The sequence below is a fragment of the Arvicanthis niloticus genome, chromosome 8 (assembly GCF_011762505.2).
Source record: "Arvicanthis niloticus isolate mArvNil1 chromosome 8, mArvNil1.pat.X, whole genome shotgun sequence".
NCBI classification, from domain to species: domain Eukaryota; kingdom Metazoa; phylum Chordata; class Mammalia; order Rodentia; family Muridae; genus Arvicanthis; species Arvicanthis niloticus.
This window is the reverse complement of record NC_047665.1, coordinates 67,304,406-67,330,704: the sequence shown is the minus strand read 5'-3', so window position 1 is coordinate 67,330,704 and position 26,299 is coordinate 67,304,406. Positions and strand designations below refer to the sequence as shown.

The following is a 26,299-nucleotide window of genomic DNA, read 5'->3' as shown; positions in this document are numbered from 1 at the left end:
CTACAAGAAAGAACCCTCAACATATCATACACAGGCATTGTGATGGATGGTTTAATATCAGCTTGACCCAAGATAATAAGATGAGAGAATGTCAATTAAGAAAATGCCTCCATAAGATCAGGCTTTACGCAAGCTTGCATGGCATTTTCTTTTCTTTTTTATTGGATATTTTATTTACATTTCAGATGCCATCCCCTTTCCCCATTCCCCAAGCCCCCAGAAAACCCCTATCCCATGCCCCCTTTTTCTTTTTACTTTTATACAGTTTTTAAAAAATGTTAATCAAAGGCTTTATAAGTTTGGTAATGCTCAATCAGAAGTGTAACCTAGATATATCAACTATCAGCCTAGATATATCAACTATCTTTGACTGGTGAAGACATGTGAAAAACTGCCTCCATATCCCCCCTCTCTTTCTCTCTCTCATCACCTAGCTTCTCCTCGCCTTCTTCTCCTCCTCTCCTTACTCCTTCTCTTCCTTTTGGTACCCCTCTCACCTTAGCTCCTCCTACATATCACCCTGCCTGTTAAAATAAAACTTTTCTCTCAAAATACAATTAGAGCATAATTATGCCAATTTGTATCAGTGAGGTACAAGATAGTCCTCATACCCAGTCCATGATTTTGTTGACTAACCAGAACCTCTGTCATCTCTCCTAACTAAAACACTTAGTTCTGGACCTGGCTTTTTTCTTGGCTTTAGAATGAATATCAGTTGAAAATCATCCACTCAAATCTTTTCTCTCAAAGTAAATAGCCAGGATTGGCTATGAGACTATAAGTTTTCAACCCAGTCAGAAATCCAGAATGACTGAGTTAACTAAAATTATGGGAAGCACAAAGCATAGTTTCTAAAACTTAGCCAATTTATAGAGACCACTGAACACCTGAATACTCCCTATACTACAAAATGTTGGAGCATCTGATCTTCAGCCTTCTGGCCCAGGATCATTTTGTAGAATAGTTGACTGATTATATCTGCCTAGACAGAGTAATCATCCCTTAATAATTCTGCATTACTAGGTCTGTTGCATGACATTTTCTTAATTAATGATTGATGGGGAAGAGCCTGGCCCATTATGGATGGTCCCATATGTCTATGCAGATCCTTCTTCAACTTGGGATTTGACGACCTAAAAAAATGGGGCAGACTACAGTGTAATGCTGTAGAAGACTTCCCTTAGGTTTCAGTGTACTTTTATGTATGAATGCAGTAATAAATGTAATGGTTCAAGGTAGGTTGTTTGAGTTTAGACATATACAATCTTAAAAATATGTAAACAAATACCAGTAAGCACATACCAAGTATTACCAGAATAGTGCTTTTTCAGATGTTCTAAGGACAAACTAATTTAAACACAATTGCTTGGCACATACTATAGATTGTACCTGGGAAAGCACTAAAGCAAGGCAGAAGGCCATGTCCAGATTCAGGGTACACTGAAGACAGCATTCAGCACATCCTCTCAACAGATTGGGATCTATAGCTATGTTCTGACATCCAAGAAGAATAAACATGTCTTTTAAATTAAATGTAAGTGTTTAATATAGGACACATAAAACTGCGTCTAAGAATAATCCAGGGAAGAAAATGTACTTTAGGTAAAAGCCCTCTTTGTGTTTTTAACTGAAGCCTCTTTCACAGTTCCCCAAAGCATCATTCTTTTGATCCTTTTTTTGAAATCATCCCCTGGGTTCTTGGTCCTGAATTTTATAATAAAGCATGCTGTGCAAGCCATATTGAACAAGCCAGTAAACAGCACCCTTCTATGGCCTCTGCCTCAGCTCCTGCCTCAGGTTCCTACCCTCTTTGAGTTCCTGCCCTAACTTTCTTCATTGCTGAGCAGCAATATGGAAGAGTAAGCCAAGAGAACGAACCCCTTCCTCCCCAGTTTGCCTTTGGGCCATGATGTTTTGTCTCAGGAATAGAAGTCCTTACGAAGACAGGTGTTAAATTCATGGGAATCCTCTTAGACATACTGCAATGTAGCAAAAAAAAAAAAAAAAAAAAAAAAAAAAAAGGCGCAAGAAATGAATCCCTTCGTGCTGTGTGAAATTGGGCATTTGGGACATCCTCTGAAGGCCTTTAGGTGTATGGGCCTCACTTTCTAATTTCATACAACATGATTGAATCAATGTACACTGGGGCCATTGCTACCCAACTTCTCAAAATCACTATAGTCATAATTATTAACTATATACAGAAGAGGCTTAGCCAACAATTCCAAGTTAGAAAGGAGATGAACTATGTGTGGAATGTTGTCCTGCTTGAGATTTTAAGCAAAGGAGCTCTCTGTATGCTCTATGGCAAGAAATCTGATTACTATTAGTCTCACAACCAAGACTAACTCAATCTATAATACAAATCGATCAATAAATCATTTTGATAGTGTTGCAGTTTGTATACAATTGATGCCAAAGAAATATAGAAATATTTTACTTTGATTTATAAGTATTGAATATATCCTGATATACAACTATTATTTTCATTTGATAAATGCATAATATCATTTTATCTAAATCATATTGATTATTCCTAGTTTGTAGAAGTGATCAAATTTATTATGTGATCGTTTCAAAATATTTAATTATTCAAAGGAAGAGAATACAAACATTGTAGAACTTATAAATTTCTATTGACACATTTCTTCATTGACAGAAAACAGGTTAGTGTAATAGAATTTACATGCTTCTGTGTGAAAATTTTAGGCTGTTATGAATTTGATGGAGCATACTCCCAATCTTATCCATATCTTTTTGGTTTTCCTTGCACAAAGAGCAGCTGCAGAGGTCACAGAAAAAGCTGGAATAATAGCTCCTGCTCAGGGAACAGGATCATAGAGAAACGATTATAAATCAAACCTTCTGCCTACTGTATTTGTCTTTCTCACTTCTCAAGAATTTTGCTTCTCTAAGTCATTTTTATGAATATAAACTGCCGTCCAGACTCCTACAAATAGTGCTGAGTCCCAATCTTTTAACCAAATTGTTTAAAGTGAGCATTAGTTTTTTTTATTTTAACTTAATCCAATTAAAAATTAATTTTTTATTAATTCTTTGAGAATTTCATGCAATGTACTTTGATCATATCTTCTAGATCTGTTTTTTGTTTAGAGCCATCCTTTTTCTCCTCTCCTTTTTAGAAGAGATAATATGCCCAGATTCTCTGGTTCTCACTTTGCTTAGTCCTTTCAAAGTTGTTCCTGATTCTTAGGCATAGAGGTTGTATTGTAAATGTATTAGTTGGGGATTAGCACCCCACGGTCTCAGCATTTTGACCAGTTGTGGCTTTCTGCAGTGATCTCAGCATGGTGCAAAAAGAAGTTTAATTGATAAGAGATGAGAGCTATAATTCCTCTTGAGAATAACGATAAGAATTCAGAACACACTTAGAAAACTTTAACCCAAATATGTATTATGAATATCAATGATGATGATGGTTCTTTGGGAGAGTGGGAGATGTGGGTAAGACAGAAAAGACAGATTATTGGAGGTGGGAATGGAGACTTCCTGGCTGGTTGGGGTTCATGAACAGAAACAAAAAAGACTTCTTCTAGTATTTGAAGCACGTAAATTTAACTGTATAACAAAAATTAAACAACTATTTATAAGCACTATGAAAGACTCAAATTATTTATGATAACAGCTGTATCAAAATAAGAAAGTACAGTAGTTATTATTCCCTTTGAGGGATACTAATACAGAACCGTGAGAACTCAACGCATGGCAAACACTGTTGCTTATGGAAATCAAAGAGGTATTTCAACCAAGAATTTTTCATACCTAATATTTATCTTATTTGGCATTTAAAATTTTGTTCTTCTCTCTCTTTTTAAAAATATTTACTTATTTTCCACCAGAAATCATTTTATTATTTTAAGAAAGTTTTGCAATTATTATGTGTTTGAATGATTGCCTGCATTTATGAATGTGTATCATATTCATACCTGGTGCCAGCAGAAGTTAGAAGGTCTTGGATTCCCTGGAACTGGAATTACTGCAATTATTGTGAGCACCATGTGGGTACTGTGAACCTGAACCTTAGTCTTCTGTAAGAGCAACAAGTACTCTTAACTGTTGAGCCATTCTTCTATCCTACTCCCTACCCATCTTTTCCAATCTGATATGCCTAGGAACCTATGGACATACCATATTTGTAGGAAAGTCATCTACATAACTCCTCATGGTCTGATGTGATGCTGTATGCTGCATTGCATCCATCAAGTTGTGAGGTTTTCATGTGACAATTCACAATCAAAATCAATAGTTCTCAAGTGCTCTATACTATAGAAAGGCATTTGATGCTTTCCAAAGGCAAAGAGGCAAAAGGTCTTTCTCATCTTTTCATGTCCATGTCTGCCTTGTAAAGAAGACATTTTAAGAACATTTGCTGTTCTTGCATTGAAAGGAAATACTAGATAAAAGCACTGGGTTATTGCAGCTGCCATAATGCATTACAACTATAGAAAGTCTTTCATGTGAATCTTCAAAGTCATCACATTTATAGCACTACAGTTGAATTTTTATGTTATGAATAAGAAAACAAAACTGAAGACACTCATGGTCTTACCTATAATTACAGACACACGAAAGGGAAATAGAATCTCAGGGTGTCCTGTCATATAGAGTTTTGCTGACTACAGGGTAAGCAGAATCTCTTATTCAAATATGGTAGTGTGGAATCAATTATTATGGACAGGCCATTATTTTATTATTTATCATAGATACCTGTTTTGCTTTGAATCTGCACTGCCATAACTTACATTATGGATGCTTAGTCCTCAGGGACTGATGCTATTTGGGAGACTATGGGACCTTGAGATATGGGGTCTCACTGGTAGAAGCAACTCAGTAAAGGCTGGCCTTTGAAGGTGATACTTGGCTCCTACTTACAGTCTCAATCTTCCTGATCTCCAGAGAACAGCCTCAAACACTTCCTCATCATAAACTGAACTGTACTGGCAAATCTAACACCTCCTAGAAACATGAACCCAAACAAATCTTTCTTCCCTTTGGCTGTTTCTGTTGGAGTCTGTCCACAGTACCAAATAAGTGACTATTACAAAACTGGATGTTGATGATCTTCCCAAACCAATGCAGTGACATTTAATGATCCTCAATGTAATGGCGCTATGAGATGTTACCTTTGGAAGATGTTCTTCACAAGGGTAAAACCTCTGAGATCCGAAAACATATTCAGTGCTTCCATTGTGTAAAGACACAGCAAGAAGACAGCCATCTATGAAGTTGATCTGTTGCCTTGATCATGGACTTACTAGTCTCCTACACTGGGTGAAATACATTTCTGTTTGTATAATCCATGTTGTCATTTGGGATTAGGATCCTTTCCTGTTAAAATACAGATCGTTTGAGAGTCTGTGATTAAGTCAAATCCTGTGGCTAGAATGCTTTCCACTAGACAGTTTCTTGTAGACACCACAGCAATTGTGATTGAAGACTGAGTTTTCTAGAAGTCAAAGAAAATACTAGAATATAGGAGAAAATGCACTTTTTGTGATTGGATATGTCCCCAAAGACCCCATGGCAAAGTCTTGCTCTTCAGCATGTGGTCCTATTGAGTGATAGTAAAACATTTGAGAATAAAGTCTTGTTGAGAGGATGCAAGGTTACTGTGGATATTGCTACACCCCTTCCTATCATACTCTTTATTTCCCCACTAGCACCAAGAGAAAACTTCTTCTGACAGAAAACCGCATATTGGAATGTCCACATTCTGAATCCAAATAAGCTTTCCATTTCTTTATGTTAACTGTAAAAGTAACTTTTATTATGCCAGATATAATTGTTGTCTCAGAGGCTTATTGCTGAATAAGCTCACCCTTTTTAGTTCTAGTTCTTTTTGAATACCGCTGGCTTATTCAACTCAGCTGTTCTGGTTCAAGCGCCTCTCCAAGCTGACTGATTCAAACTGGCTTCTCTCAGCTTCTCACTGAATTGCTTTGCATGACCTCAAACTAACTCTGGCAATCTGTTCCAATATTCTGCCTACTAATTCTCTGGCTCATTCTGTCTTCAACTGCAACCTGTCTCTAAAATTGTTCAGGTAAAACTACATTCTCTCTCTCTCTCTGTCTCTCTCTCTCTCTCTCTCTCTCTCTCTCTCTCTCTCTATCTCTCTGCCATACTCCAAAATAGCTTCTCTTTTCTGTGCTGTTCTGATGAGAACTGGCATATACTCTCTCTGAATATTTCTGTCAAATCTTTCTCTGATTTTTCACTTTGTCTGTTTTTTAATTATACATGTTACTTTCAAACATGCCTGCTTCCTTCTACATACTAACTTTACCTTCATTGTTAGGGATTAAAGGTGTGTACTAAGGGATGTTTATATCTGATCCAGAGGAATTAAAGGTGCATGGCATGTCTGTATTCTAACCTATCACACAGACCTAGAAGGATGGGATGGATCCCTTACCAGAGCAGCCAGGTTGCTGGATTAAAGTTTCTCTACAGTTAACTATCTTAGGTATTTTGTCAGAATGACATAAAACTGAATGCTACAATATGTATAGACTGGATGAAAAGCCCATGAAGTCAAACTGATAAATATCTAATCCCATATCTATAAAATGTAGCATTTCAATATCTTGTGAAATATAGATTACTTAACAGAATTATTCCCATGAACTCTAAAGTAAGCTTTAATATCAGTGCCAGGTACATCATAAATATGTTTGGTGTGACATTAAACATGTCCAAGTGTCTATGAGAGATCCTAAACACCCACTTCTTCCTCTCATCTAAAGACAACTATCTTGTGTCAAATGCCATTTCTCAGGGAGGCTGCTTACTGTTCTGCTTTTCTGCTTGCCACAGGCTAAGCAGTTAGCATTTGTTTCTCTGGATTCTGGTGATTATTCAGAGTACTGGATTAGAGTTTTCTATTTTGCTTGTTTTTTTTTTTTGTTTGTTTGTTTTTTTGTTTGTTTTGTTTTTTGTATTTACAGAAATGGACCAGAGAGTAGGTGTCCTGTAGAAGTTTGATGAACTAAATTTCTTTTTCAGCTCAGGACCTAAAATTCTTCCTGTATAGTTTTAATTTTTGAAATCTATTTATGGTTAGACTGAAAATACATTTAATCTTGGAAAGTATATTGCTTTTTCTGGGTCCTTTTGTGTACATTAGTTTTCTTAGGATTGTTTAAGCCCTAGTGTAGTAAAAACGTACTCAATCCTTTACTGTTCATGAAGAAATGACTAAGCTGTAATTTCCAAAGTTTCTTCTCTACTCATTCCTCCTTTTTACTTCTTTTGACCACAGTAAAATACTTTCACCTCATGTTTTACTATTGAATCCATCAATACAGGATTTTTATTAAGAACCATTTTGGCAGGTACTGAGAAAATGGCTGAGTCAGTAATTTATCTTCCAGGTAATTACCCTGGAAGTCAAGTGAAAGGCTTCCAGAGTAGGGGATTCTTAAAGGTGATTGTTATCCTCTGAGACAAACAGCTGCCACCTCCACCTTCAGGGGTGCAGTTGTGCCAACTTGCAAAGGATCAGCCCAGCTAGATTTGTTGTCTGTTTATATCCCCTCATAGAGAGGCAGGAATTGTCACTCACTGGTCCTCACCTGAGTAAACAGCTCCTCCAGGGTACCATAATTTTCATAACTTCATGGAGGACCTAGAGTATATAGGCTGGGGAAATCTAGAGGCTTTTTCTTTGTGGCTATGGGAAAGGCATCAACCTTGCTGGGTAAAGACTTCACTGTAGAGCCTTTTTGGAGCTTATGGTCTGGAAGTTCAAAAACAAACACTGGTGCACCAGCATTAGCTTTTGTGGAATTGTGGGCAACTTCTCACTGGGATTTTGGAAGAAGTGTAGACATCACTGATGCTCATCCCAGGCCCCCAACTCTTACCCCTACAGGAAGGAATTTTAGCAACAGGTACACTCTGTTCTCCTATAATCTCAGCACTAAACTCTGGTGGTCCAGTGTGGAAGCACATACCTTCATTCACTGATCTATCTTGTGGTACCAGGAGCCAATTTTCTTAAGGGTTATTTATATTTAAAAACAACAACAAAAAAGAAAACAAACAAAAAAAAAAAACAAGGACAAAATGATTTAAGATGCTCTTTCGTTTGAATTTTTTTGTATTTTATTTATAATTCTATGATAGTTATTTTCAGTTTTAGCGGGAGGGAAGGAGATGATGCTTATCTTAGCACTTAATATTTTTACACTTACACATTGTTTGCATTCCTTCTAGGCTCTGCCCCACAGTTACCTGGTAACAGCTAGGTATGCCTGACTCACTATGAAAAGGGGCTGTTTGCCCCCTCCTCACTCTTTTCCTCTTTTTAAACTCTTTCTCTCTGTCCCTTCTCCCTCTCTGCCCATCCCCCTCTCTTCTCTCTCTCCTTGTGCTCCTGGCCAGCCTCCCTTTCTTCCCCTTTCTCTATCTCTTCTCTAATCTCAGCTCCCCTTCTCATCCTCCAAATAAACTGTATTCCATACTATATCCATTGTATGGCTGATACCTCAGGGCTGAAGGATGTCTCAGCATGGGTCCACGGAGGCACCCCCTCCCACCTCACCATGCTGTACCTCTACCAAACATATCCTGGCTCTCTCTTTTTTATAAAACACAAAACACATGTGTGATTAATTACAGCTATGTGCAGCAGATGTCCACCATAAACTGGGTCATTTAATGTATAATTACACCTTTTAGATGAAGCTTGGATCTATTGCCGTGCTTATCCATGGACTGCTGCTGCTTTGAGCCTGACTAAAATTCAGTCTCCCTCATCTTGTGCCAGGAGATATTACTTCATGAATGAGGAGAGAGGAGTAGAAACCAGCTAGAAGAAAAATCATTCTTATAATAGCAGGAAAGGTGCTTGAGGGTCCTTAAAAGGGAGAACACTGTCGAATAACACCATGAACAGCCCCATTCCCAAATAAGTTTCATTTCACAAATGGTGAATCTGACAGTGTGCATGATGATTGGTAGCAGACACCAGAGGAGTAAGTTTTCAAGAAGTTCTTCATGATGGTAGAAACAAAATGCTATTCATGTGCTGTAGCCAACTTCATGAAACACAAATATTTACCCATGAAAAACTAGAACACTGAACAGATAAAAAGATAAACAGAAGAAAATCCAAAGTATAACATTTACTTTGTCTTCTATTTTACTTCATTAGCGTAAAACTTAGAAGATGTTCTAGCTTTTCTGTATGGGTAATTGTTTTCAGAGACAATAGTAACATCTTATAATTTGATTGCCTTTGTGTGTGTGTGTGACAGCATTGGAATTTTAATACAGACTTGCAAAATAATAAGCATTACTGTGAAAATGTTCACATCCTTTAATTGAGTGATATGTTTCACACCTAATATGAATGGTGATTTTGGTCCCATGTCACCTTTGTGGAAATCTTTTTCCAATGAGAGGTAACAAATGAAGAAATTCATAGAGCTGTTTTCTTATTGTTCTGGAAAGTTCAGGAACCCTAGAATAAGTGAAAAGGCTCAAAACTGGGGGTTATTTTATGTTTTTCTTCAATTTGTTCTAGACATTTAGTTAGTGAATTGTTGAAAGGTCTTCAAACCTTTCACCACACACTCATAATTTCAATCTAAATCCAATTACTTACCTGTCTGTATGATAGCCCTGTCATTGATCTCATTGTTGCCATTTCTCCTGTATTCCAAATGATTTATCACTTTAAAAACCAAATTCTTTTCATAAAGTAAAAATGATAATAATTTAAAAAATCCCCGTGTGGTCCTGCAATTTCCTTGCCAAAGTAACCTACATAGGTTTTCTGAAAAATACATACTATATTTCATGCTTCTTATAAAGAAAGACAGCATGTCCTTCACTAAATTGCATCTTCTAGTCTTATTTCGGTGTTTCTATGTGTCCTTATTCTCGTGGATACATAAATAGAAGTAGAATTGTCAGGTCATCTAATAATCTGAGTAAGTGCCAGCATTTTTCCAAAGCAGTAATGTGGAAAAGTGTCCTTACTTCTTGAGGTTGTAAACAACAATTAGCATTTTGGGACTTTTAAATTCCAGTCAATCTAGTTTGTAAAAAGTAGTAGCCCCTGGTTTCAGTTTTCTGCTGAATAATTATGTCAAAGTGTCTCTTCAAATATTTATTCACCATTTGGATCCAGAAGCTCTACCATCAAAATGACTCAGGCATTAAATTCTCAGTTATGTGACTATCCCGTTAGAAAACAAGCTTAAAATGGCAGTCTGATCACACTGGAAAATTCTTCACTGAGGAAGACAGTGATCACTCTATGAGGCTGAGTTCCTTCAATGGATACATGAGCAGACCAAGCAGGGGAAGGGGCAAGTAAACTTGAAGTCAGACCGTACAGGAGCAACGATAATACTCCCCCCAGACTTACTTCAAAATATGTAGCTTATAATAACTTAGAGTGACCTCATTAGTTGTGAAAGAAATTTCAAGAATACCTTAAATTGTCTATTTAAAGTAAATATTAAATATAGATATTTTAAAGTGGATAGAAGTCTGGAAGATTTGCTGCCTTTAGAAACATGCTTGTTAAGGTGATGCTACAGACAGGGGACAGGGTGTGGCACAAAACTGAAATTAGGAACTCTCCAAAAGAATAAAAATGACACAAAATCATGGAAACACAATAATTTTTTTCATATTTTTAATTTCTCTAAAGGAAATGCAAAAGGGATGTGATATAAAGTTTTGATACTATAGAGATTTATAAAATATTACAACACAGCATATAAAAGGGAGAAAATGCTATTTTAAGATATTTACTCATGTAATGGCACTTGAAAGATGTAACAGGTAGATAATGCTCATTTTAGATTCTACAGCCACTACTTGAAGCAATATAATATTTACTATAATATGTAAATATCTTTAAAAGAGAAGAGTGTATCTTTTTTCAAAGCTTGCACAATTAGTGAAGATCTATTGCCATTACTAAATATCTGGCATTATCGCAAAATGCAAACTTTTTATGGATATTGTCAACTTTAAAGCCAATTAACTCATCTTTTCATGCTGTAGGTATTTGGAAGATGGAAACAGTGACTTAAACTAAGATTAATACAGTAAACGATACAGAAAACACTGTATACTCTCAACCCTTGCAAGCATCGTCTGGGAAGTTAGGAATCTTTCTGCTTAAACAAAAAGCATTAAGATGAATACACTTACTTGTCATTCATTCCTTTTTCTGGCAGGAAAGTAATAAACTTGCATTATGAAATCAGTTTCCAGGCCATCATCTCTCAAATATACCTTCGAAAATCTAGACAGTGTATAGAACAGAGGATCTCCCAGTAAAAAAGAAATTTATACATTCTAGGTTTAATGAGAGAAAAAAAAAAAACACCATTGTTTCTTTGTTCCTCCTACGATTCTAAAAAACAAACAAACAAACAAAAATTCTTCAGTTTTAATGATGTCTTGTATCCAAAAGGCATAGAAAACTACACGTGTGCTTTCAGTGACTACAATCATACGTAATTCCAATGGAACATAGAGCTGTTAAATTCTCATCAACTTTGCTCTGTTTCCAACCTCAATCTGAACACTGAGCACTCTAAGGATTTGAAGAAACACAGTGACCACTGTCCCTTCCCTTACATGAATTGGCCTGCCTACATTTGTTCTACTTTTAGGTAAGGGAATGAGCAGACCCAAGGCTGGTTTCCTGAGACCTTTCCCATCCTCTGTTTTTTGGGGGTTCTGCCTCTTGATTCTGAAGTAGATTAAAGCAGCAGCTTTCTCATTGTCTTTCATGGTGTGATAGAAGCTGAGAAGGAATGTTTGAAGTAGCTACAGTAGTTATCTCTAGTGCATCAATCATGGCAAGAGCAGAGTTGTATAGGAAGGATGTCTATCTATTGTGGAAGCTTTCTCTGTAACTTCAGACAGAAATAATCATTTAGAGGTAGTTTTTTGTAGGAAGGTAGCCTCTCTGTAAGGTGCATGCTCAGTGTAGTGGGTGGGTCTTCAGTTAAGGCAGGGTGATTCAAATGGGAATTAAATTGAAAAAATAAAAACCTCAAAATATAGAAGACCATGCATTTAAACAAATGTCCTTTGAACCAGGCATTGGACATCTTATAATTACTGGGCAAATAGCTAAGTGTGCAGAAATGCAAAGGCTTCAGAAACTATAGAGGGTAGTCTACTAAACAGGTAATTGTTGAGAGTTAAACATTTAATACTCTTGAAAATCAATGAAATGCATTTGGGGAAATCACTAATTTGTATTGTCCTCATTCTTGGGTCATATCTTAGTCTTCATCATTGTGTGTGTGTGGTGTGAACATCTAAAATTTTAAATAAAAATATGGCATATTTAATTTTTATTAATAATGCAATATAAGATTTCAGATTAAGACATAAATCATCAAATATTCTTGAAAAGAGAAATTCCAAGTTCATCTTCTAGTAATAGATTTTATTTCACCCCTCTCTAGCATCTCTGTTACTATTTTTATTATCACCCTTTATCTATAGTTTCTTTCTATCATCATTATAAAATTTCCCCATAGTTTTGCTTTTATTCCATAGAATATATGCAGAATTTTATATAGTCTTGAGTATGTTGTTTATCTGCCTGGACATAATAAATATCATTTGAATTTTTCTTATGTGGTAAGCATATGTATGTGTGCATTTACATGTGTGTGGGCACAGATGTGTGCACATGTGTGTGCAGGTGTGAGTTTGATGTATAGTGTCATCCTCAATGACTCTCTTCTTTACTGATTGAAGTAGGATTGCCTAATTGAACCTAAAGATCCTCAAAACGGCTAATATGGCTAGCCAGATTGATCCAGAAATCTCCTGAACATTGAAATCACATGTAGACTGCCATGCCTACCTGTCATTTGTGGGTGCACATAAAAACTCCTGTCCTCACACTTGCTCAGCAAGCATTTTAAGCACAGGCTCATCTGTATAGCTATTTATATAAATACATGTTTATGTTATTTCAGTGGGAAATGATTACTTTTCAGGCAAACTGATGGAAATTATTAAAGATTCTGATAGTAATGTAATAATAATCTTGGACTTTCACAGGTCTGCTTTAATTTGACATTCAATTCTTTTTGAAATAGGTTGCATGATCAGGTTAATAGTGAATGTTATTAAGAGACCTTTATAATAACGCAGTTCCAGGTTCTATACATCCACGTCTCTGGACGTATGTACCTGAAACAAACATTTGTGAGGAACCTCATGAGCCACCTCTGAATGTTTCACTGCTAAGTGAATGTTAATGAAGCTAGTTACACGAACTTTTCATCACAAGTTTCTCTTGGATGTTTACGTCTAATCCTTCCTATGGAAAAAGTAAGAGGATGTATGTGTGAAGAAGGGATGGAAGAATCTTGAGAAACCTGAAAACCTGAGGAGCTACATTTTTCTGACACATTCTTCCTCTAAAATCAGAGCCCCTGCTAGTACTAGCACTTTAAGTTTGCATCTTTTATTATATTCTAGACAATTCAAAATTTATCTCCAACACATATAATCTATAAACAACTAAAGTCAAACCATGACAGTTTGTTTCATTTGTTTCACACAACAATTCTTTACAGAGTGAATATTTCTATACACTTTAGCCAGTTTTACATAGCAAATCTCCAAGCTCCAAGGTGAAGGCACTTGGAGGTGGGCCGTTGGTAGGTAATTTAAGCCAAGTAAATTCATTAGGATGGGCCTCCCATGACCTTAGTGTTTTCTCATAATAGGAGATACCAATTCCTCAATCTGAGACGGCAGAAAGATGTCCTGTGGGTTGGAGGCCCCCAAAAAGCCAGGATGCCTAATAATGGAGCAATCTTTTTCATTCTTTTAATGTTGAACTCACCAGCTTCTAAAGGACAATAGTTCTAAAGGAGAGAGTTTTCTCTTGTTTGAATCATAAAGTCTGTGGTATTTTGTTATAGAAAATTGAGCTGAGGATAGTTGCATTTGTGTTCCAGGTGATTGTTATGGTTTCTAACAGCAGAAAGTGTCCTTGACTGATTCATGGGAAAAAGAGGACATCTTAAAAGTAGATCAAGAAGAGCACAGAATTAAAGGGAAGGCAGAGTGGCCAGAACCTGCCAAGGTTCCTCATATTTGCTCTGTGTCAATCATGCAGTTAAAATTGGGTCATCATTCAAGGATTTCCATTAAACTCCCAACCACTCTCCAATCTATGATGCCAGTTGTCATCAGAAAGAAAGTAACTTATTTTGTTTGTTTGTTTGTTTGTTTTTTAGTTCAATCGAGTTGGTATATGTAATTCAGGACTTTCTAAAATCAATTTTAAAAGAACTTTCAGCCATAATTGTCCTTAATTTTGCTGTCTTCCAGTTTTATTTGTAGCACAGCTTGGGCATTTTAACTGAGAAGGGAGATGGTGGTGAAGAACCAGTTTAAAGAGAAGAAATCTGGTTCATATGTTTCTGCAGCAAGTGGTCTTACACATTGAGCCATCTTGCCAACCCGTAACTCTATCATTTGAAAGGCTAAATTTTGCAGTTTGTAACTTTCTAAATTTGAAAGGAAAATCTTTAGAAATTATAAATATAATAGGGCATTGCTAATACACCTTTCAAACTTTCTTTTAAGTTCCATCCCAAAACCTGCAGCTCTGAACATGGCATTCAGATGATGTGTGGTATTTTAGCATCCACTTTCTTCACTCAGCATTAAGTTATGAGATTGATGAGTGTTTGTAAAGGTAGTTGTACTGTATTTATTTTCATTCTCATATGTTGTTATATTTTGTTTATGGATTTTGTAGAGTATGTAAAGATAACTTACTGCTTTTTGGTGTATTACATGGAATTCTCTATGAGTGGAATTCCTGAAATATGTGATAATTGAAGTGTGGAGCCCGTACATGTTCACTATCAGCAAGAATGAACAGCCTCATGGCTTTTTTTTTTTTTTTTCTTGGTCTTGTCAACATTATCTATATGTCACATCCTTGAAATTTACTGAATTTGTCAACTCAGATCATTAACTACAAAATGCCAAACACTGAGTTCACACTGAGAACACTGTGTTCTGGAGCCCAAGAATTGCAGAATCAATATGCTAGAAAAAATAGATTTTATTTTGCAGACTTTGTCTTGCCTGTGGCACCATCTTTTCTTCATTTTGTATGCTCTGGGAGAGGGATTAAATTTTTGACATCATTTTGTGTAAGCATATGACCCTCAGAAAAGTAATTACTTCCCAACAGTGCATTTCTAAACACTACTTGTTGGGATTTATAGCTTCACTGTATTTATTTTGAGTATACAGAAAGATTCAGTCGAGAACATCAGCTTTTGTTATTATCAACATGTTTTTTAAAATGTGGACATTCTCTGGCATATATTAATAATTAATATAAATGTCAGCCCAAGTTGCACTATTATCTAGTTGTAAATTTAATTTGTATTTTCCTGATAACTTCAAAGGTTGCAGATTTCTTCATATATTTACTGGATCCTTACTTTTGTGACTTTAATGTTCATTACTAAATTTTCTAATGATACTTTCTTTTGGGGTTGTAGTATTCAAGTCTTGTATGTAAATCACTCATTGTTTTCAAGTGTTTCAAAAAAAATTTCCCATTCTATAATTTATTCTTCCATGGTTTATAGGTTTCTTTTATAGAACAGGAAATTTTTGATTCAGTGTTACCCAGTTTTAATATCCTTTTGTTTCCTCTGTGTCTGTCTTTGTCTCTGTCTTTAACGTGTGTGTGTGTGTGTCTGTGTGTGTCTGTGTGTGTGTGTGCGCGCGAGTGCATGAGTTCTGTGCCATGGTTCATGTATAAAAGTCAGATCACAATTTTCTGGAGTCTGTTTTCTCCTTCCATCATTTAGGTCCTGAGATAGAACTCCAGTGGTCAGGGTAGGCAAATACCTTGACCTGTTAAGTCATCTTACTGCCCCACGGCCAGAGGATCACACGTTTCTCTAAGATTACCTCATGCAGAGGGTATGGAGGGGGCAGGACCACCATTCATGATAGCTGAAAAGCTGAAGGAAACAAATCCAGAAGCACTTGAGATAAGGTAAATTCTTCAGGACATACCTCCAGCTTATTACCTAATTTTTTATTGCTGGGTCAAGATACTGTGACTCAAGGAAATTTATGGAAAAGTTTATTTTGACTCACAATTCCAGAGGTGAAGTCTCCAATGATGAGGAAGGCATGGCAGAAGCCCACCAGAGCAAGAAGCTGAAGAATCATGTCCTACTCCAATAACACATAGAGAGCAAAGACAGCAAACTAGAAGCTGTGTAAGCTCTGAGCTTTCAAAGGCCACTCCTGCTGACTTACGTCCTTTAGCGAGGCAGTGCTCACTAGTGGAAGAGACCAAATAGTCAGTGATCCTATGAGAGGCATTTTGCGTCCCACTTTACAAACTGATCTATTAATTCCAGTTTCCTACTTTTATCAGTGCAACTGACCGAAACAGAAATGTTTTATGACCCAAGCAATGACTTGGCCAAAGAGATTTCTTAGTTCAAATGATATCTGGCCTCTTAAGGATATTATACCTATAGATGCTCCATTTCTGAACAGTGTTTGCCTTTAGTAAGATACCACTTCCTATCTAAACCATAACACAATGTGGGGCGGTGGGCTGTGAGAAGCAGCTGGGCGCCTGGTCTAGCACAGGCCTCGAACTCCGGACCCTAATTGGACAGCAGGCTTTCGGCTCTGTTCCTGGCTCCTGGTTCCTTTCACTCAGCTTCAACCCTCCACAGCCCCTCCCACAGAGAGATCTATGGCCATCAGTCACAGGGAACATGCCTCAGGCTCTCCCACATGTAGATGAAGTATCTCCAAGCTCTCAGACCAAGCCAATAGGCGTTATTTAATATTTAATTAGCTACTTTGGTATTGACACTGTTTATTTTATGCATACTTTAAGCGATCCATCATTATAGTTCTTTAATTCATGATATGTTAGAAACTTCATTTCTCTGAAGTTTCAGAATGTAGCTTTCAGGTGTGGCAATGAAGAACAGGTATCTTCATTTTCCTTGTCTTAGGTATTAACCCCCACCAAGGACTCCTAGATACATTGGCAATGAGCTTCAAAATACTTAGGAAACTGACACAGAGAAAAGCAGAATAACGTTAAGAATCACAAACTTGTCATTGGTTTGTCAGTGTGGTGCATATTTGAAGTTTTTCTTTCTTTTTCCTCTCCTTTCTTTGTAAGAAGTCTTTTGAGAAAGAAAGTCCCTTGTTCATCTTTTGTTTCAATATAAATTTTCTCTGAGTTTTCTTTAAGAGAATGAAGTTAGATACAGTGGACTGTAAACAATATTATTCTGAATACAGTAGTTTTGGTTTATTGTGTTTTTCTTCCCTAAACGGATGAGGCTCTTTTGTGGGAGAAAAAAGTAGTTGTTATTTAGAGGCAAACTTGAATCTTTAGTTTATGGTGTAATAAACATGGGAAACAACTGAAGCTCAAGAATATGAAGTGAGAAAACAAATAATTGTAGTGTTTTCAGGGCACCATCTAAACACAAAATAATAAAATAGGCAAAGATGATGTGGCTTCATTTGAATTTTATGTAACATTTATGTGGCAAGAAAGCATTATTAAAAGGTACCTCATTATATGTACCTGCTAGTTTTCTTTCATATAATTCATCATTATCCTTTATAACTTGGATGGTTTTAGTCAAAATGTACCCATGATGAAACCCTTTAATACTCTTTAGATTTATACATTTTATAACAACATTCTTTATATTAAACTATTTCAACATTGATCCAAGCCAGATAACCATGGGGAAATGATTGAAGTTCAAGAAGATGAAAAGAGAAAACAAATAATTATATTGTTTTCAAGGCACCATCTAAATCCAAAAGAATGAAATGGACAAAGATGATGTGGCTTCATTTGAATTCTATGTAATGTTTATGTGTCAAGAAATCATTATTATGAAAATGATTTCAACATTGATCCAAGCCAGTGCCATACAACAAAACCTACTGGAATTATGAAATGTTCCCTCTCTTGTCCAGCAGAGATTTCTCTAGTACACACACCCACTAAACTCTGGATATGCTCTTAGTTCAACTGAAGCACTGTATTTTAAGTTTTATTAGTTTAAATTAAATCAACCTTCACATTAAATATCCACATGTCAATAGTAAAATGACTACCTAGGATACAGCATGTTATTTACATCTATGAACTAAAATATGTAAACTGTATAGCACAGTATTTGGATATATTTTCACCTTTTTAGTATTTGCCACTGCTATCATCATCATCATCACCATCACCATCACCATCACCATCACCATCACCATCATCATCTTAAAGTACATTTAATGAATTGGTTAATTACATGAAACAGGTTATCAAAGAGATGTCTCAAGTAAATAAAGAGCCAATTAACATTAATCTTTGTGATACATTCTCTTGCAATGTCCTAGATTAGAAAAACATGTAACCAGGTCTAAGCTAGTGGGAGTTTCATATGCTTTCCTGACCTGAACCTGAGTTAGACAGATTGTTTACTCTGTAAAGTGCTTGCCAGCACCTCAACCTTTATCCAACTTTACAACCACCATGGTGCAAACTTTGTCTTGTACAAAAAAAGGTTTCAAAAGAGGCAGCAAGTACAGAACAGTGAAGTCTCCCAGTCTCACTGTAAATCAGAAAAAATGAACACAAGTAATTATCAGTTCCATTTTTTTTCATAAAAATTTTGTAGAATTTCCATGTATATTTAGGATATCATACAAAACATTAAAATGTTTAAGGATAGAACAAACCCCTGCCTGAACAAATGAAACACCCTTAGTTGTAACATCATTGCAATTCTGTGTTGAGTTTCTGTCATCAGGGCTCTATGTATCAGGATTTCTTTTAGTATCTATGCAAAAGTGACAAGTTTAGGTCAGATAATCATTTTCTTTGAAAAGAATTGCACGTTTTATACACTTTTTAAAATGTAGCAGCCTTAAAGTCTTGGCTGAATTCATAAACACAACTTCTACAGTATACATATGTTTACATAGCAACCCCTTCTGTTCCCACTATTAATTTTTCTAGGATCAGTAATTGTACTGTCAAAAATGAGAAAAAATAGAAAAAATAATTAATATAGAGCTAAACTATACAAGGGATTTTAAACAGATGGCTCAGGGATGGCAAGAAGACGCCACAGTTAAGAGTAGTTGATTCTCTTCCAGAAGACCCAAGTTTAACTCATAGCTTTCTGTAAATCAAGCTGCAGTGGAGCCAGTGCCTTCTTCTGGCATTATGACTACCTGTGTATATGTTCCATAGATGGCTCCCACATGCACATAAAAATAAAATGAATATTCAAAACTTTAGTAAAGTAAAATGCAACATTGAGCTATCAAGAGGAAAATGAAAAGTGATCATTTTTGGCCAGGCTGTAATCTCACAAAGTGTTTGTAAAATTTATGTACAAATTCATCCCTCCTGTCTTTGTTACTTTTTTGTTGCGGTGATAAAATACCTTGACAATTGCAATCAAAGTCGAATGGGATTACTTCCCTGCATATTTCAAGGGTACAGTTCATCTTGGCAAGGAAGCCAATGTAGCAGGATTTTAAAGCTACTACTCATATCACATCACTTTCTCCATCATATGTAGTCTGGCATCCTTGCTATGGAAAGGCACATCTCACAAGCAGAAATTATCATCTCAGGTAGTGTAATTGATGTAATCCAAAGTCATGCCTAGAAACCCATCTCCCAGGTGAGTCTAGATTCAGCTGAGTTGACAATTACCATTAACAGTAGTTTCTAAATCCAATTTCATTAAAACAGCTCTATTTCTTTGAAGATGTGCTACCAAGATTTGGTTTTAGCCTTACATTGTATAGTAAAGGATTGCAGTCAATCTTGGTAGCTTCCATCCTTCTAGGGTATCTTTTTTAGCATGAACAACATGTCTATGCTGATAAATAAAAAAAATATGAAAAACATTTACTGTATATGCATGTGGGGAAACAGTATTTGAAAGTGAAAACTGAGAAGAAGAAATTTTCTGGGTGCTAAAAAATGACATGCAGGATAAAAGTCAATTTTTCTTATCTTGAACTTTATTCTGAACACACAATGAAGCCATCACCTCATCTGTAGTAGAGCTATCCCTAGAAGAGGGTAATGGGAGTTGCAAACAACCTGGGGTTTAGCTGAGATAATAACTCTAACAATGAACAATCAAATTAGTATACATTGTATATATCTAATTTTATACATATACATATATTATTTAAACTATTAGAGTGGAGACTTTTCAGTTTATATAATTCAATACTTCTTAATTTACATTTTGGCATGTTCATATCGATGCATGATTATCTGAAAAACATGGGTTTAGGATTAATCATTACATGTTTATCAAAATGCAAAAAGAACTATTGATTAGGATTACCATCCATTGCCCATTCTCATGAGATTGCAAAGGGAGTAGGTTCATGTTTGTTTCTAAGCTTTAGTGTAAAGAACTATCATTTTAATACTTCTTTATATTCCAGATACAATGCGATCTGACTCATAAATTTCAGAGATAACCTCTGAGGCCTATAGGAAAGCTTGTTTATCTCACTCTAATACCTCGCGCATGTGTCCAATGTGTTTTAACCTTACCTTGATTTATGACTTTCTTTGTAAAACTACGAAACCAATTCCATGAACATGAAATGTAGGATAAACTAAATCTTTGTTCCCAGGCCATGGACACTCAGAATTTGCCTCTAGAATAAACTGTCTCTTAGATCCTTAAAAATAATAAATAATGAGTATAAAATAAAAGGAACACCCATTGTTCAGGCAGAATGTTTTATTGAAGTATTCACACATACAATGAAGACAAGGAGCTGTCAGTGATTCCATGGAAACATTCAGAGAATCTATAAGGAGCTTGTTTTAATATGTTTAATCAAACTAACATTTGAGTATTTTCTCTTTCACCTCACACAGGATCAATTTAGTGAGTAAAATTTTCTATTAACACACATTGCATGAAACCTAGATTTAATGTTAAGATTTGAGATGATGCGATATCGTCTCCAGGCTTCCAGATGCTGCGCCATAAAACGGATTTGGAAAAGAATAGATGGAACCCTAAGGAGGAATCATACATTTAGAAGGTTAGTATTTTCCAGAGCAAGCTAGAAAACTTTGAGAAGATCATGAAGAATGAAGGATATTTCTAATAAATATTCATTGGAGTGATAATAAGAGCATTCCCGAGCCTTGCTCCAGCAGACATTAGCAGCTCACACTAGCAGCTCACACTAGCATGTCTCTGACATGGAGTCTCATAAAATATGTTTGTGGGGCCCTGTGGGTATAGGCTTTACTGCTTTCCCTCAACTATAATTGCAGAGAGAAATTCAGAGGCTGTATATTTACCTTCTCTCCTGTACTGTTTCACTCAGCTGGCTACATTGACTATAGTAAAAGTAAAGGTGATAAAGCAGGAGCAGCAGTTAGCAGAAGCAACAACTACAATAACAATGTCACCACCAACAGCCACAACAGATCTTTGAGTTAGTAGGGTCAAAGATGTAGAGAATATTGCAAAGTCTAAAATATGAGAAGTTCTCTGAGGAAACTTTTTCTCTTTAATAAATATTTTGCAAGAAGGAAACTAAGAGAATATAGAATGTAAGGACAAAAACATCCTTGAAAGACATAGCTATCCATTTGTATTTGTGTTTTTTATAGAGATTCTGATTTAAAATTACACTACCAACAAAAGCTAAGCCCAGCTATAAATTTCTTATTTATATGTAAGATAATTGGAGCAGGTTTAACACTGAAATATTTTTTGATATATTGATATTATTCTGATACTGCCACATCTTTAGCCATGATGCTATGTGTATGTTTTAAATGTGATTTTATCTCTGAAGTATTGTAGTTAAATAATAGCTGTGATTTGCTTAAGAAATCATGAATGGGTTGACATATTAAGTAGTGAGAAAAATGACAAACAATAGCTAAAGGTTGAGCATACAGGACGGTGGCTGATGGCTGATCTAGAGATCTTATTATTATTCTCCTCAAATCAATAGAAGTATAAGACATTTCTATAAGGGCTTTTGAAAAATATTTGAGATAAATGTATCTTTCTGTTATATAAAATAACTTAGCATATATTTAAGTTACTTTTTCTAAAATAATAGAAACAGATAAGACAGGATTTCTTCCCTAGTCATCCTTAATAAACTAAAAGTTGAATTTTATAAAGAACTTGAAAAGGGAGTAACTTATATTTTATCAAGAAATAAAATGAAATTTTGAAATTTTGTCTTGAGTGATCAATTGGAACCTGTAGTGAAATCTTACTGAAATCATGTTGAAGGTGGACCTTTGATCTAGCTTTTTCCTTGTGTATTCTGGGACACACACATCCAAGCTCTAGAAAATCTGTCTTCTCATTGAAAAGTAGAAAATATAAGACATCTTCTTAGCCACTATTTACTGACTATTCATTTGTTGAGATAACTAAGATACAGATTTTCACATCTAAAGCTTTTCACTTTAGTTTCTTTTACAATTAGCATTTATCAGACACCAAAGCTTATCTATGTTGGGAGTAAAGAGATCAAGTTTCTTATCTTCATTAAAAATAAAAATGGTTTGCCTTTCTGATTCAATTGATTAAATATTGTATCTCTGTGGGTAATTATTAACAACTGAGTAGATATGTGTTTGATTTGTTCACTTGAATTATCCACATTAAATCCCTTCATGATCAAGGAAATTTCTTACTTCCTTTTTTGCATTTCTACCTAAACAAAGCTAAAGCATACATGATATACTCGATGAAGAAAACATGGAAATTTAAAAAGCCAACACTTGTTAGTTTTCAACCACAGAATACAAGGCTCTGAAACTTTGAAATCTGCCTGATCTGACACTTTGGTGCTCATTTTCAGTGTCAAGAATTAAAGATAAGGAACTGTTGACAGGTTATTTAGGAAAAATAAGAAAGAAGAATAGGAGAGTTGTCTCAGGAGGTCAGAGCATTTATAGCTCTCGGAGAGAACCTGAGTTTGGTTTCAGAAATGGCCGGTAGCCCAGCTCTAGGTACACTTTCTCCTGCCCACACTTGCACTCAGGTACATGTACTGTCCCCTCACCCCTGCACTCACATTCAGACTTAAAACACACATAAAATACATCTTTTACAATATAATGGGGAAAACCCTCAAGCTTTCTGTATACTGAATTTTGAGAATGCAAGTAAGCCAATGGAACACCCAATGAGAAGTTACTGGAAAAAGATGACTAACAATACTCTATGGGTTAAATTGATATTTTCCAGATTTACCAGCTCTACTGGAGGATGTACAGTGACCACAAAGCCATTTAACAGTGAACTGATTTTACAAGCAGAATCAAAGTGTTCTAAATGGAAAATCTCACTCATTTTTAGTGCCTGAAATACCCTTTTGCTCCTAATTGAAATAAATCCACTAAAATGTTTCTGTTAGCTATAATATAGAAATGGTTCTAAACACAAGTAATTGATTGTGAGTATGGCTGTGTGTGTGTATGTTTCTGTGTGTGTTTCTGTGTGTGCATGTATGTGTGTGTGTGTGCGTATGAGTTTGCTTTTGCTTGTTGGTGTGTGTATTTGAATGTGCATGTGAGTGTATGTCTATGTGTATCTGTGTGCATGTTTGTGTGTACCTGTCTGTGTGCATGTATTTGTGTGTGCAGATATCTGTATGTGTGTGTGTGTTTGCTTCTGAATCAATGTAGCTCACCTTGGCACTTACCTCAGTTTTCTCTGGGTTGATGCAGTTCCCATAAACTGGATTGACAAAGGCATGGTTGCCTCCCACTTCAGATTTCCTTTAAAACAAAACAAAAAGGGTCACCAAGACTCAAATGTTAGTGACTGAGTTGTAGCTGTTTTATGTTCCTATTCATTTTTAAGAAATTCTGCTGTGTAGCCCAGTCTGACCTCAAATTCTCCTTCCTTTTGTCTTAATCTTTCAATGAGAGAACTAGCCTATATCAACTTATCTGGAAATATACAAGTACTAAGTGTTTGATGGTATCCAGGTAAGTGTTCAGGTTATTGTTTAGTAGAAAAATTTTTAGAGACAATTGTCTTGCCAGCATACTTATTTTCATCCATGTGTGTGTGTGTATACACATATAATGGTAATACATATATCTGCTTATACATATACATATAAGCATAGCCATTCCATTATGAGCTGGAGCTGTGATCCTAGGTTTTTGACATAAATTTAAAAACCTACTAGCCCATTTCCTCCCACAAGGAACTCCTATTTCCCTAATTCCTATACTAATAATTATTGAAACAATCAGCCTATTTATTCAACCTGTAGCACTGGCAGTCCGACTAACAGCTAATATCACCACAGGCCATCTACTAATACACCTAATCGGAGGGGCTACCTTAGTACTAATAAATATCAGCCCACCAACCGCCACCATTACATTTGTTATCTTACTTCTACTCACCATTCTAGAATTCGCCGTAGCCTTAATTCAAGCATACATATTTACTCTTTTAGTCAGCCTGTATCTACATGATAACACATAATAACCCACCAAACCCATGCATATCATATAGTAAATCCAAGCCCATGACGGTCAACAGGAGCATTTTTCAGCTCTTTTACTAACATCTGGCCTAGTAATATGATTTCACTATAACTCAACCACTCTCTTAACCATCAGCCTACTAGCAAATATTTTAACAATATATCAATGATGACGAGACATCATTTGCAAAGGAACATATCAAGGCCATCATACCCCTAATCGTACAAAAAGGGCTTCGATATGGAATAATCTTATTTATTGTTTCTGAAGTATTTTTCTTTGCCGGCTTCTTTTGAGCGTTCTATCACTCTAGTCTAGAACCAACCAACACATGATCTCGGAGGGTGCTGACCACCAACAGGAATTACACCACTAAACACACTAGAAGTTCCACTCTTCAGCACATCAGTTCTTCTAGCATTGGCTGTTTCAGTTACATGAGCTCACCATAGCTTAATAGAAGGAAAATGAAATAACATAAATCAAGCCCTATTCATCACTATTATATTAGGTCTCTACTGATCTACAAGCCTCAGAATACTTCAAACCTCATTCTCCATCTCATATGGTATCTACGGATCTACATTCTTTATAGCAACAGGATTTCATGGTCTCTATGTCATCATTGCATCTACTTTCCTAATTGTATGTCTTCTACTACAACTAAAATTTCACTTCACATCTATACATCATTTTGGATTTGAAGCAGCAGCATGATACTGACACTTTTTAGTTGTAGTCTGACTTTTCCTATATGTATATTTATACCACACACACACACACACACACAAACATAATATACACATATACACACACACACTCTGCAAGACACCACAGCAACCACATTCTTGAAAACAAATATAATTTGAACTCTTGAGTATTTAGATCCAAATGATTTCTGGCAAATCAAAAGAGCATACCTTGGTTTCAATGTTGGTTTCTTAAATATTGCTCAAGTCATTGTAACAATGCAATATCAGAAAAAAAAAAAAAAACCAATGTAATATGAAACTGTAATCTGGAAAGGCTGCCTGGCTCCCCCTTAGGTTAGAAGTGCCAAACCACATTCTGAGACCCTGCATTATGATAGTCTCTCTTGTAGAAATCTGTAACCCATGAATCATAATATTGATCACTTTGGTCATCATTTGTATATTTCAGTGTTTGAAATTTTTGCTTTATTTATTTTTGCATGCATATGGTGTGTGTGTGAGAGAGAGACAGAGACAGACAGAGACACAGAGAGAGCAGAGAGACAGAGAGACAGACAGAGACAGAGAGAGACAAAGACAGAGAGAGACAGAGATAAAGAGAGAGGAGAGAGACAGACAGAGAGAGAGAGAGAGAGAGAGAGAGAGAGAGAGAGAGAGAGAGAGAGGAGATACTCATTCACTTGTTTGAAGGTGGTATGAAAGCCTAAAGTTGACACGAAGACTCTTCCTTTTGGTGACACTCCACTTTCTTCATTGAGCCAAGGCCTCTCTGTTTACCCTGGGGCTCATTGTTTTGTCTAGTTTTCCTAAGCAACTTGTTCATGTGATTCTTTGTCTCACTACTTTCCAGACTGGAATTACGAGAAGGCTGTCCTGCTCACTCAGCATTTCATGGATTTTGAGAATCTGACCTCTAGTCCTCATGTTTGCGTGCCAGCGTTACCTACTGAGCTGTCTGTTGAGCCTCTTGAAGAGTTTGTCATGTGAC

The 26,299-nt window shown here is 36.0% G+C and overlaps 1 protein-coding gene across 1 annotated transcript in view; it reads right to left on the bottom strand.

Moving 5' to 3' along the window:
* Positions 1 to 20,825: 20,825 nt before the first annotated feature.
* Positions 20,826 to 26,299, bottom strand: part of Malrd1 (MAM and LDL receptor class A domain containing 1) — a 665,455-nt gene continuing 659,981 nt past the window's right edge. Inside the window, exons 38-39 of the mRNA XM_034509650.2 lie at positions 23,797 to 23,872; positions 20,826 to 21,127 (exon numbers count right to left, since the gene is read on the bottom strand). Coding sequence (XP_034365541.1) covers positions 21,044 to 21,127; positions 23,797 to 23,872 — 160 coding nt within the window. The 3' untranslated portion in view covers positions 20,826 to 21,043. The remainder of the gene's footprint in view (positions 21,128 to 23,796; positions 23,873 to 26,299) is intronic.